The following is a 14,038-nucleotide window of genomic DNA, read 5'->3' as shown; positions in this document are numbered from 1 at the left end:
CTAGAGTTAAAAACAAATACTTTTGAACTATGTAATATTTCAAACATGTGTGAAATTATTTTTAGTAAAATATAATCACAAAATTGTACGAATAACTATTTTTATACAGATTTTTTAAGTCCTATTTCAAATTGGGAAGGTTAATTATTTTGAAACACATTCATCAAAGTTTTTTTTCGGTTTTTCACAAATTGGCACGCACGCAAAGTGTTATTTATATTAGGTAATCAAACATTAATATGAAATGTACATCAATCAGTATTAAAGTCAATCATTTTATATTAATTCAATCGTTATAATTTCATAACTTCGGAATAACCGTGTAAATCTAGGTCCTGAGTCGCAGTATGTGCTGGCACGAAAAAAGATCCCTCATTGCTCAATAGCCCTGAGAGCCGAACAAATGGCAAAATTTAGTGGCCAATGTCAGTATCCCAAATGCATAATACCAGAAAATTTGATGATTGGATATGAAGGTACAGCTGTAGTAATTTAGAAGTTTAAGAACACAGACCCAGCTCTTTCGTTCCCGCTTTCTCCCAATAAATGTCGTACACATATGACTGTAGAAGAGTCATCCTCGACGAAGACAATAAGTATGGTTGATGTGTCGGAGTTTCAATCATAGGAAAATACACATAAATGGACAGAAATGGTAGCGTTTTGAGACGTTGACAATGACATTGTCTATGAATACTTGATAGCTCAGCTCTTCTGAAATGAAACATTCTGGCACATGAAATTAATCAGTAATGGCAAAGCTTTTATTTTGCTTCTCTTTCGGACAACAGATGGTATAATACAACCATCTCAATGACTGGTAAACAATTTTTCGGAATTTTGACTCCCCAACTAAGTATATGAAAGGGTTGATGACATTGTTAATGAAAAATGCTCTTGCCAAAAGCGGTAGAGTTGCCAATACAACTGGGCTTGGTGGCAAAGCAAGGCCTCTCTTGAACGTGGAAGTGGCATCCAAAATGCAATTCGGTAGATAGGACAAGATAAACGCAACTGTGATTGCAATCATAAGTTTTGTGATTCTGGGATTTGTTTTGTTCAGTTTTTCATTCAGATTCTTGGTCGTTAGGTTTTTGTTGTGTTTCCGAAGTGATAAAATAACGAAGGTGTATAATACAGCGAGCAACAGAAACACTATGATATTCACAGCAAAAATAATTGTGTAATAAATAAATGGATATTGAGTGTTTACAATGTCTTCATCAAGAGTGCAATCAAAGCCGGTGATATTTCCTGGAAGATGTACATGTTTTAGTCCTTGGACGAATGCGTTTGGCCACGAAAGTGCGATGGCAAGAAGAATCGTCGCTCCACAGTAAAGACGAGCCTGAAGTAAGGTGGTGGCGGTTGAAAACGGGCGACAAATCTTTTTGTACCTGCTGCCAGCGATCAGAACAAGAACAAAGGCTGATCCAATCTTAAAAACATTCCCTATGAAACGACCACATTTGCATAGGGCTTCACTATAAAACATAACTGGGTAGGCGTTGTCCACTATCTCAACAGGCATGGCGAAAACACCGGAGAGAAGGTCAATGATCGCTAAGGACAAGATGTATAACCGGAACATGGACGGTGGGTACTTACGGGAATACACAACGATGACCAATGTGTTTCCAATAACTCCAATAATCATTAAAAGTGTCAGGAAGATCACAGTAGGGAGGCGTTGTTGGGCTTTTGACGCATTGATTTCTTCTAAAGTCGAGTAAATTTTGGTTGATGCATATGAAATCTCCATTGTTATATTTTCCATCCTCTTTTTTATAGTTCATGCAACCTCTAACAAAAGTTCTGAATCTTAAGTAAAAAAAATAGGGGAGATGTGATTGATATTTGGGTCCAGGTTTACATTTCTCTTCGTTTTAAATGTTTTTAAAATTTACTTCGGACCGCCTTCTCTTCCGCTAACTTTCTTCTGTTTTTCTTATATTTTTTTTTCCACTTGATAAAAGATTTATGTATTAAAAAAGGTTTTCTATTTTTGTATTTTTTTCTTCCGTTTGCTTCCGTATCTCATTCTTTCTGCATGTTTCTTTTCACTTTTTTCTTTTATCACATTTTACACCTTGGGAGTTAGGATGTCTTAGAAAACGTTTTTAGAAACTACTGCATGTGACATTTGTCTGATAATTTACTTTGCACACTTATTTACAATTTTTGACAGTATCTAATAAATTACATACTCATTGATTCCTGATAGGTCGCTCATTTTTTTTAAAAGTATTTCAATCTAATAAAAAAAAACAATACAATTACTTTTCATCTTGTTTTGATTTTTTTAATTATTTCGTTATTTTTAAGAAATACAATGAGCAAATGACTTTTGAATGTAAATGTTAATACTTTTATGCAAATGCGTTAAAATACGGGTCTGAGACAATTAACAAAAGAGAAAAACGATTCATCAATGCTGTAATTAAAATGAAATCTATAACATTTTCAATACGGTATTCAAGTGCGTTTAAAATATACATTCCTGCAGTTTCTAACGAAGACATGATTGTTTTCATGGGACTAATATTACCTAAATTCTCAAAGTTTATAGAATGAACATCCTCAATACACTGAAAAATTGATTTTTTTCTTTCTACATCATTAAGAGGTTTTTTTATATTGTAGATTACAATATACGATGTTGATTCTTGTCTGTAGTGTGGAATTATGAATATAATTTTCCTCTTTCATCACAAGGAAGCAATTGCTGTTTTCTTTGCATATTCATAAAGTTAAATCACAGTACCCTTTACCATTCCATCAAAGAATGATAACTCCTCCATCATAGTAGGCTATCTGTTCTGCCTCTTCGGAAATTGTCCCGCTTTGTACTTCTCTTTAGTACTTTTTAGATGATCACATGCCTTTGAATGACGGGAATTAGGGTTATCAAACGATGATTAATTTATAACTCATAGGTTTTAATTGTACTTTTCAGATCAGTAAAATTTAGCGCCTATTGTTATTACAACAAATTGTTCTGGATTAATCGATGAATAGACACAAATTAGAAACTAGTATTAAAGCTGACATGAATTCTTAAAAACGCAACATTTTCATCTATGTACGACTTGTTTCATACCAACTATACCCGTATTCCGCCATATTTCTTTCAGATACATTGTCTCATTGTAACGATATATACCCCAATGCGCTCGTTACACTTGAATGATTTTTCGGTTTGGGAATAGACTTGTGCACATCTCCGATGGTAAAGCATATGAGAACACATGAGGTGATCAAGACATTTCAAAACTACAATAAACAACGTAATAATCATATTTCTGAAAAATTATTGATTTGAATCAAAAGAAAAAAAATGCAAGTTTGGAAGAGAAATTTAGATGCACGAGTACGTATTTTTACAGTGCGCCAATTTATGCAGAATAAACTTGAAATAAATAGCAGTAAAATCTGCAAACACATTTTGAAATTATATCATTTAAATGGAACAAAACAACCAACGTCTTTGATTTGCAGATGCAATTGATGCATATCGAGAAAACGCCTCGAACGCTGTAAACGTACCCATACCTGGTAATAAGGTTACTGCATCGGTTCGAAGATGTGCACAAGTCAAGTGATATATACCCTGAATTCCATTTATTGAAATATGCATCACAAAAAAGAAATAAACTCCGTAAAAGCTCAATAGTAAACACACTGTCATTACTCCGTACAGACTAGCACGTCGATACACTTAGTCCGTGCTGATCAGATTTTGGTCAGGGAAAATATCACAAATGGAAAGAGAAGTTATTTGGTATTTGCGCGGCTGAAAGGGGGGGGGGGGGGGTATTATAACTGCTGTTCATAATCTATAATTGTGAATTGACTATCTACATGTAGTTCTAATATACATTCTATACAAAGTCATGTATACAGTCTGCAGTTGGTTTGCGTCGCAAAATTCATTTGTCAATTATAACTTATTATTTTAGTACTAACCTCAAATCTAAACCAAGTAATTTGATGTACGGTAATTATTTACTTCAAATCTTAAAAACAATTAACCAGAATGCAATTTTTTTTATATGTAAATCTATACGTTCTTTAACACACAAACACACGGAGAAAGGCCATCCCCTGTTCAGATTGACATTTAGGCATTTGATTTTTTTTTTAGGCGGGGGGGGGGGCATACAAAAATAATTCACATGACCGTTATTTAAATATTCTTGGAAGACAGACATTTCTGCCGAATTCAGTTTTAAGATTTTTTTAAAATGTGTCACTCCGACCACAAAGTATTTGCATTTTGAGGAATGTAACTGTTTTATAATTATGTTGTTATAGAGAGTCTTTCGAGATTTCAGTATCCCTGCCTGATAGTCTAGCTATTTTTTTTTATATAAAAATAATTTCTGTAGGAGTATTTGGGAGATAGGGTAGGGATACTTGACACTGGTTGAATACGGATAATTTTTATTTACTCTTTTGTATATTGAACAAACTCTCTCTCTCTCCCTCTCACTCTGTAACCATCAGTTAGGGCAATAATTCGCATTTTGTACTGTACCATTTATTTAGCCTTAGGACAGATCAAGGATTGTTTTCACGGGATGTCGAAACTTCATAATTTCAATAATAATTCTAATTTGGACAAGAAGTTAACCCAAACGCTAAAGAGAAACTAGAGGTATTGAGAGCAATGAGCTCACTAAATGATACCCCCGCCTTCCCATATGGTTATAATGGCAAAGTCCATATATTTTGCTGTTGTCGCTAAACCCAAAATACGTGTCGGATCAAAAAGTAAAATATGTAATAAACCTAAGGAATCTGTGAAAGTTTCATTAAATTTCACTAAGTGGTATAAGAGGATTTGCGGATAAGAGATGGGTACCCCAAAGCGTAACAGACAGACGGACGGACATAACGATTACTATATACCCTCCCACTTTTCAAGCGGGGGATATAATAAACGTGAAATATACATCACATGATTGGGAACATTGGGAACTTTCTCAAATACCTTCTCAAACGCATTGGCGTCGGAAGCAAATTGAAAGTGTGGGGGCTAAGTGCAGAGAATCTTTTTTTTTCATACATTCAAGAAAATCTGACAAGCTAAAAAAAAAAAGGGAAATGTCCTTTTCCACAACACGAAAATTCTATTTCGTAGGGGGATGGAGGTAGGTTCGAACTTAAAATTGTTCTCCAAACTCCAACACTTTCCTCTTTTTTAACCTATGCTGCGACTTGTCTGTGGAAAGTGGTGGTGGTGGTGGTTGTGGGGGGGGGGGGGGGGGGGCTAAACCTACGCAGCAATGTTCAATGTCTATACTACGTGTAAGTATATATTTGTAAAAAAGCCCCCCCCCCGTTCCGACGCCTATGCTCAAACTGTGTCGAACCTGGACCTGGACAACAGACAAGAGAATTTTTAAAAAGCTAATTGAAGGTAGAATGTGGAATTCTCACGGGGTGTTTGCTCTCTCTTTATATATATATGAGCTTTTTCTAATAATCATTAACTATTTATGTCTAGAAATTTAATTCACATTAGATTCTATTTTCATTATCATTGTACCGCAGAATCAAACTCGTTTATTATACCCCTCGCAACAAGTTGCGTGGGGTATAATGTTTTTGACCCCTCAGTCAGTTCTTTTTTTTTTCGTCAGAGCAACTTCTCATAAACCACTGCACAGAGTTTTGTCGAACTTTGAAGATATTTATAGGAGACAATGTGTGTGTAGATTTGCACATCACCAGGAAATTCCGAATTCTTTATTTTTTCGGGAATTTCCGCACTTTTACATTTAGATTTTGGCCATATATTGAATATAGAGATGAACAGTTTGTCAGCGCAATTCCTCATAAACCGCTGCACACAATTTCGTTAAACTTTGCAGATATTTAGGGCACAATGTGTATAGATGTGCATATTACAAGGAAATTACGATTCCTTTGTTTTTTTCTGGGAATTTCAGCACTTCGACTTTTGGGGGAGCGTGGGGTATGTGAACTTGCTCACTTTTTCTTCCCGGCATTGTGCATAAAATTATAAATCACTTTAAATAAAATTATATTAGGTCTAATGATAATAATTAATCATGAATAAATCCAATCTGTTTCAGACGTTTTTATTAAATTATTTTTATGAGAATGTTAATATGCATGTTTTATCCCCCCCCCCCTCCTATCACAGGAAAATATCTTCAAAAGGTGAATGATTCGTAATATGCATGCTTTATTATGAATTTAATGAAGTTATACCATGTAATCATAAATTTTATTTACAACATTTACAGACAAGAGTAATGTTTATTTTTGAAAAAATTACTTGCATTTTTTTCAATCAACCCCACTGAGCTTTCAACCTTTGATATTTTCCCTGACCAAAATAAAATGATCGGCATGGGCCACGTGTGTCCAAGCATCTTTTACTGTTGAGTTAGCACTGGATTACATGACTTCTGAGATACATTTTTCAATAAAAGTAAAATGGGATAATTCTTTCGACATGTGCACATCCCTGTAACGATAGCAGTATATTCAGGTAAATGTTTTATCACTGCGTTTGAAGCGTTTTCTCGACCTGCATGGGTTTTTCCTGTACGTAAATGTATTCCGTGTTAGTGTATTTTCTATATTGCAGCAAATGCATTCAAAAATAATTGAATTCTCGGTATAGTTCTATTTTTTGTTGAATTCTTTCTTTTCAAACATGTATTGGGTCAGTTTATGGACTTCTAAAAACTATGCTATCGGAGATGTGTACCATGTCGACAGCCAGGCTAGAAAATCACTCAAGTGAAACAATTCTGCAAGGCTATATATAGCAGGTACAGAAGGCCAAAATCTTCGATTAAATATGGCGGAATCGAACAAATATGTCGGACAAGGGCGTACAGGAATGTAGTAAGTCGTACAAAGATGAAAACTGATGCCTTTTTAAGAGTTCATGTCAGCTTTAAGGACAAACTCAGCATAGTTTGAATTTTTATGTCTTTTTCCATGGAGTAGAAGAGTTCCAATTCTTGTAGGAACTAATAATGTCTATATACCGGTATGGTGTTATACACTTCTAAAACAATTTTGATTGAAAGAAACATCTAGAATATTTGTTTAGTATTTTTTATATATTTTTCTTCGAATCATCCAAGAATTTTCATTAGTTTTTATCTTTCAAAAAGCCCTAGTAATGCATGCTGAGTTTTTGCCTATTAACATCTTATATGACACTGTCATCTTAAATTAAGAATATCTTTAAAAATTATCAGCAGGTAAGGTACGTTGCATATGTCCTTTAATGAAATATAAAGATAACGAAGAGTACTCAGGCTCAGTCCGTTTAAACAATACAAAACGGGAGCAGAGCAAACAGGAACCTCCAAAAACACCAGAGGCGGATCACGTAACAGGCAGGAGTAAGCAACACGACAGAAATATCCCTAGCAATTTCGATGTGTACGTTTTTCAAGTTATATGAAAAAAGGTAAGCGATATTTGACCAACCGATAGATTATATTTCCTGACAAGATCATTGTATTGACCATAAAACTTCCGAAACAAGTTACATTTATTGAACTTCTTTTTTGTAGTAAAATATCCAGATATTGATTATATTTGTCAAACTTCTTGGTGTCTGGTATTATTATTACTCCTCTTGCTTGAAAAGCAGGGGGTATGTAGTGATGGCTGGGTTTGTCTTTCTGCCCGTCCGTCCAACTGTCTGTACGTTTGTCCTTTACACTTTGGGGTTCCCTACTTTTATCTGCAACTCCTCCTATACTAACCAATAAAATTCATGAGACTTCACAGAATCTTTGTGACATTGTGCCACTGCGCACCTTCTTTTTCATTTTTTTAGATCGGATTTTGGGTTTCCCTTAGCAAAACATGGACATTGCTATTCTTTATATAATGTTAAGGGGTACCCATCCCTTATCCGAAACTCCTCCTTTACCACTGAATACAAAATTTTATGATACCTTCACAGACTCTTTTATACACAGTGCCATTGTGACCTTCTATTTTACTTTTTGATCTGACATTAGTTCAGATTTCTCTAAGCAAAACACGGACTTTACCATTATTATCAAATGGGAGGCTGCATCCTCGCAAGCTAGGGGTCCTGAGTCAACACATTGCTGTTAGTCTAACGGCAACATGTTGACTCAGGACCCCTGGCTTGCGGTTTGGGAGGATGGGGAGACTGTGGTGTCATTTTGAGAAATCAGTGCTCACAGTACCTGGGAATTTCACTGGGATATATCGAATCGAAAAAATAAATGGAAGTTTCTCTTGTTCATTGATGATATCCAATTTTAAATCTTCTGAACACTCTATTGATCTCCGTCATCGTACGTCATGTGTTAACATATGAGCATTCTCTTCAATTCTTGAACACCTGAAGGAATTTCAACCAATTTTGACATTTATGCGTTAGTAAAGAAAAAACTCTTTTGGTCTCCTCTCGGGGGCCTGAGGTATTATGCTAAAAGCATTAAAATTAATGCATTTTTTTGTGCTAGATAACAATCAGTCAAACTGTTGCCTCTCTTGTAATGAGCATTGATCCTTCTTCCAAAATTTGAGGATTTTTTTACCCGAAGGTCGGGGACTTCTGTGTTTGGGTGGGGCTTATAGAGCAAATAATGAAAATGCATTAATTCTTCAAAGATCCTGGCTCTTTTTTCAATTCTTATGCTGGTGTTCAGTCTGTTGTTTCTTTGCTGATGGTGGACGTCTTTTTTCTGCTTTTCTTCTTTGAAAGCCTTCCATCGATTGAAACTTACACATTTCATCAATTTGCATTTTAATCCCTTTTTTCATTGTTGTTATCATCATTCTGTTTAAGTTGAAATTTTTGCTTTTGTCGCCGTACCCGACTTTCTGCAATCTCAGTTCTTATATAAACACATAAACCCAGACTTTACTAGCATAATATGATGTTATTCAAGATTTATATACTGAAAGATTAGACATCGAGAGTATCAGAACAATATTTTAATTCAAAATATAACCGAATATATGATTTTATGGAGAAAAAAAATATTCAGCGAAATTCAATCATCATGAGATATACTTTATTTTCGTGGAATGAGGAGAGGGGGATTAAACACTTTGATTATCGTATCTGTGGTTAGAATATACAGATTTATATCAATATTGTAGAGAACCCTCTTCATTTAGCAAAATTGTATATTTTATTACCAAATATCTTCCAATCAAGTCCATTGATTTGGATACCGGTATTGGTGTTTTATTTGGAAAGTTAAGCTTGTTGATATTTTTCCCTAGGGCAGGGGGTTATATTGCATAAATAATGATAAATAATTTAGTGCATCTGTGAAATCCATTAGGACAAGAGTATCAAGAAATCTTTAAAATGACACGATAATGCAAAGGAAATCAGGAATTTTAAAATCGTAGCAGATATTTAATGACATCGCCAAATCAATTATGCTATCTTAAACTTAACTTCAGTTCTGATGTCGATGTTTACTGTATGTAGCAATCTCTTCAAACAGTTCATTGGCGGTGACCTCTCTTATCTCAAGGTCAAACCTTCGAACTACCTAATGACACAGAACCTCCCACGAATAAACACATAAAACGAAGTATTCTGAGTATTTATTAAGAACCTTATGGTGGATTAGAAATAACAGTTTATCTTTCTGTTGTTTTCTTCCTTGATACTCGATATACTGGATAATTATCTCATGCCAGATTCTTGTATTTATTTGATTTTCACTCGTCCAGAAAGCAGAATTAGAAACTGTTTTAAGGAGCATATATCGATTAATTTGCACATAAAATTCATAATAAAGTGAATCAAAATTGGTAGATTTCTAGATCGATTTCTAGATCATCTTCTAGAACGTAAATCTTTGTTTTATTTCATTCTGAGACAAGTGATGCTGAACACATAGATATTGGTTTTGTCCTTTGTGTCTCTTGATCTGATAGTTATTTTCTTAAAATATGTTGTGTTCTCTATTTTTTTAGCTCACCTGAGCCGAAGGCTCAAGTGAGCTTTTCTGATCACATTTTGTCCGTCGTCCGTCTGTCTGTCTGTCTAGCTGTCTGTCTGTCCGTCCGTCCGTCTGTAAACTTTTCACATTTTCGACTTCTTCTCAAGAACCAGTGGGCCAATTTTAACTAAACTTGGTACAAAGCATCCTTGGGTAAAGGGGAATTCAAATTGTTAAAATGAAGGGCCAAGTCCCCTCACAAGGGGATATAATACAGAAAAGACAAAAATAGGGTGGGGTCATTAAAAAATCTTCTTCTCAAGAACCACTGGGCCAGTTAATCTGAAATTTATGTGGAAGCATTCTGGGGTAGTGTAGATTCTAAATTGTTAAAATCATGACCCCCGGGGATAGGGCGGGGCCACAATGGGGAATCAAAGTTTTACATAGAAATATATAGGAAAAATCTTTAAAAATCTTCTTCTCAAGAACCACTGGGCCAGTTAAGCTGAATCCTTTCTGGAAGCATTCTCGGGTAGTGTAGATTCTAAATTGTTCAAATCATGACCCCTGGGGGTAGGGCGGGGCCACAATGGGGAATCAAAGTTTTACATAGAAATATATAGGAAAAATCTTCAAAAATCTTCTTCTCAACAACCACTGGGCCAGTTAAGCTGAAACTTATTTGGAAGCATCCTGGGGTAGTGTAGATTCTAAATTGTTCAAATCATGACCCCCAGGGGTTGGGCGGGGCCACAATGGGGAATCAATGTTTTACATGGAAATATATAGGAAAAATCTTTGAAAATCTTCTTCTCAAGAACCACTGGGCCAGAAAAGCTGAAACTTATGTGGAAGCATCCTGGGGTAGTGTAGATTCTAAATTATTCAAATCATAACCCCCGGGGATAGGGCGGGGCCACAATGGGGAATCAAAGTTTTACATAGAAATATATAGAATTTTTTTTTTAAATTCTTCTTCTCAAGAACCACTGGGCCAGAAAAGCTGAAACTTATGTGGAAGCATCCTGGGGTAGTGTAGATTCTTAATTATTCAAATCATGACCCCCGGGGATAGGGCGGGGCCACAATGGGGAATCAAAGTTTTACATAGAAATATATAGGAAATTTTTTTTAAAATCTTCTTCTCAAGAACCACTGGGCCAGAAAAGCTGAAACTTATGTGGAAGCATCCTGGGGTAGTGTAGATTTCAAATTGTTTAAATTATGATCAATGAGATAGGATGGGGTCACAATATGTATTACAAGGGGGAAATTTGGTAAAGAACAGAATGGCCAAAGCTTTTCAGGTGAACGATGTGGCCCATGGGCCTCTTGTTTATTAATTGACATGGATATTTTATACTTATAATTAATTAATAATTAATTATAATATATGTCTTTGAGTGTTTCCATATCTTAATACGTCATTTGAATGAGGACAGGGTCATTTGTCTTAAATATTCATAGCAAGTAATACCAATTATTTTAAAATGACTAGGAATTTTCATGCTCTCTGATTGGTCAAGATTCTTTTTTTCAAGAGGTGTGCTCAGCTTTAGTTCTTGAAAAAGCGGGAATCTTAGAAAATCATATTTCTCTGTTTCCATCGCTTCCATGACCATTTATAAGTTTTACATGTCGCATGCAAACCTACAATCCCTGAACGGTGTAAATCTTGCATATTTACACCCGCTGAATATTATTTCCTTAATTTCTTTTCAAAACTATTGCTGTTGATAAGTCAGTAAACAATACTAAGAAAGCTGCCTGCCTGGATTTCTGTTCCATCAATAGTTAATACAATGATTGATTGATTCGTGGATTGATTGCATGTTGTTTTACCTATTCGAGATTAATTCACTCATATACAGAGGTCACCTTATACCGGTGAAGGCCTTCAAATTTGACCTTTACTTGGCACTTACGGCCATTAAGCAACGTCTACCGTGACACAGGGCCTCGGTTTCTAAGGTTTTATCCGAAGGACCCACAACTTTCACTTCAAGGTGCCGAGCGCATGGCGAAGGAAAAGTTGCTACCCATTTTTATCAACTTAAGTCAGTCGCGGCCAAGATTCGAATTCACTACCTTTCGACTAAGCTACCGTGACGGTATATGCATATAATTACATACACATCTGTAATACTATATTTAACATATTTGATTACCTTGATTTTTTTTTATCATAATGATATTAATATAAACAATAAAATAATTAAAAAATAAAATCATTTTGCACAAAGAAAACGATATAGTCAGGTCGTTACTTAATTCAGGCGATCTCAAAGTTAAACCTTGGCTCTGCTATTCTGCGGAAAGGTATAAGAAGGATATGGAGATAACAAACAGTATTCAATCTCAAAGTTCATAAAACAATACAAAATAGGAGCAAAGCAGACACGGACCTCCGAAACATCAGAGGTGGGATCAGGTGCCAATTAGGAGTGAGCATCCCCTGCCGACCGGTCACACCGGCCTTGTGCTCCTTGTCATGATCAGGAAATAACGGAAAAATCCGTCGTCAAATCAGTGTATAAATAATGGACTAACAATTAGTATGAAAAACGTCAGTCAGCATTTTTCTCAATGATAAATTGTATTTGCTGACAAGGTCTATGTATTGACCATAGAATTTACAAAATGATGACTTTAAACGAGACTGTTGATATTCTTGTTTCATCAGCTTGCTTGTCAATAATTTACCTCTTTGAGAAACTGTTCATACGTAGAGCATGCTCTTGCGTATCAAATCAATTGAGATATGTTTACTCCGTATGCAGGTGAAGAAGGTATATTGCTGCATAAGTAAGGGAAGTTGACGATAGAAAAGTTAAAGTCATCACGTTTATCATAAAGCTTAGTTGTTAGATTACCATTATCGTCTTTTTCAAGTAAAATATCCAAGTATGAAACAGATGTGTCAGACTCTGTGGTATCTTTTATCTCAAGCTCACCAGGATATATCGTATCGACGTAGGAATGGAAATGACCATTGTTAATTGACAAAACGTCGTCGATATATCTAAATGTCGAGTTGAAGGCCACAGCAAGTGTTTCCTTCTTATCACGCATACGATTTTGCATAAATTCTGCTTCATATGAAGTTAAAAAGAAGGTCTGCTAATAACGAAGCGCAATTGGTACCCATGGGAATTCCAATAGATTGTTAGAATACCTGGTCTCCAAAAACCACTTAGATATTGTCAATCAGAAACTCAAGCATCTCTTTGATGTCAACTTCAGAGTACTTGTGTGTGCAATCAGAATGTGTTTTAACAAAATAATTTTGCAAATGACCAATGACCAGGTTAGTGAATTTACGGGTTCCATTTTTATTGAAAAAGCAGCTGTCAATGATATCAAAAAGCCTGGAATTTAATTTATCGTGGGGAATGATTGTGTATAAAGTTGGAAGGTCATAAGTTTTTAAGCTGTTGATTTTGGTAAATTCTTGAAATTTCAAATTGTCCAAAAGTTCTTTGGAATTTTTGAGTATATCCATATCTGATTCACACCATTTCTGAATATATTTGCACAGTAAACAGAAGAACGTTGCTTTATTATTTGTTTTTTTTTTGGTAGTACGGATGTATTTATCACAGGAAACAAAATTGACCTGTATTAAAATATCGACTTAGATTTATTTTGGTCGAATTTGTTTCTTCTCATCTCAATGAATTTTGATTTTGTTCGCTTGGATATTCAATGTCTTTGAGATATAGAAAATAATAAAGACATAAAACATTCTGGTTATGTAACTATGTTATTGTCATATCATCTTACAATACTGTCAGACTCGCCAATACAATTGATATATAAGTTGTATTATAAGATAAATGACCTGTAATACTTACAAGTACAAATGGTGTTTATTAAGTAGAGGGAAACGGGAGAAGTACTTCTAGTGTTTTAAACAAACAAATTGTTGTAATTTGGGTCCAAAAAGAGGTTGCAGAGTAAGGGTTTTGTTAAGTGCGATAGTCGTTTAATTTCCTGAGGTGAGGGCTATGCATTCTGAGTAATATTAAACCACAGCACATCTGCAACGTACTCATCTAAATAACTTTGTTACATGTCAGTTTTTTTCCTTT

General features: G+C 35.0%; 1 protein-coding gene across 1 annotated transcript; it reads right to left on the bottom strand.

The window, feature by feature from the left end:
• Positions 1-311: 311 nt before the first annotated feature.
• Positions 312-1,780, bottom strand: LOC134244115 (rhodopsin, GQ-coupled-like). Its single transcript, XM_062726389.1, has one exon. It carries the CDS (start codon positions 1,775-1,777, stop codon positions 743-745), a length of 1,035 nt encoding a protein of 344 aa, XP_062582373.1. The 5' UTR covers positions 1,778-1,780; the 3' UTR covers positions 312-742.
• Positions 1,781-14,038: the final 12,258 nt, after the last annotated feature.

This window comes from Saccostrea cucullata, unplaced genomic scaffold (assembly GCF_032062105.1).
Source record: "Saccostrea cucullata isolate Sc308-1 unplaced genomic scaffold, CSIRO_AGI_Scuc_v1 ctg2388, whole genome shotgun sequence".
Classification (NCBI taxonomy): Eukaryota; Metazoa; Mollusca; class Bivalvia; order Ostreida; family Ostreidae; genus Saccostrea; species Saccostrea cuccullata.
The sequence above is the reverse complement of the archived record's forward strand: the minus strand, read 5'-3'. Positions and strand labels throughout refer to the sequence as shown.

Bases quoted from the DNA above. Each gene is read 5' to 3' on its own strand.
- LOC134244115 (XM_062726389.1), bottom strand. From the start codon at position 1,777: ATGGAAAATATAACAATGGAGATTTCATATGCATCAACCAAAATTTAC.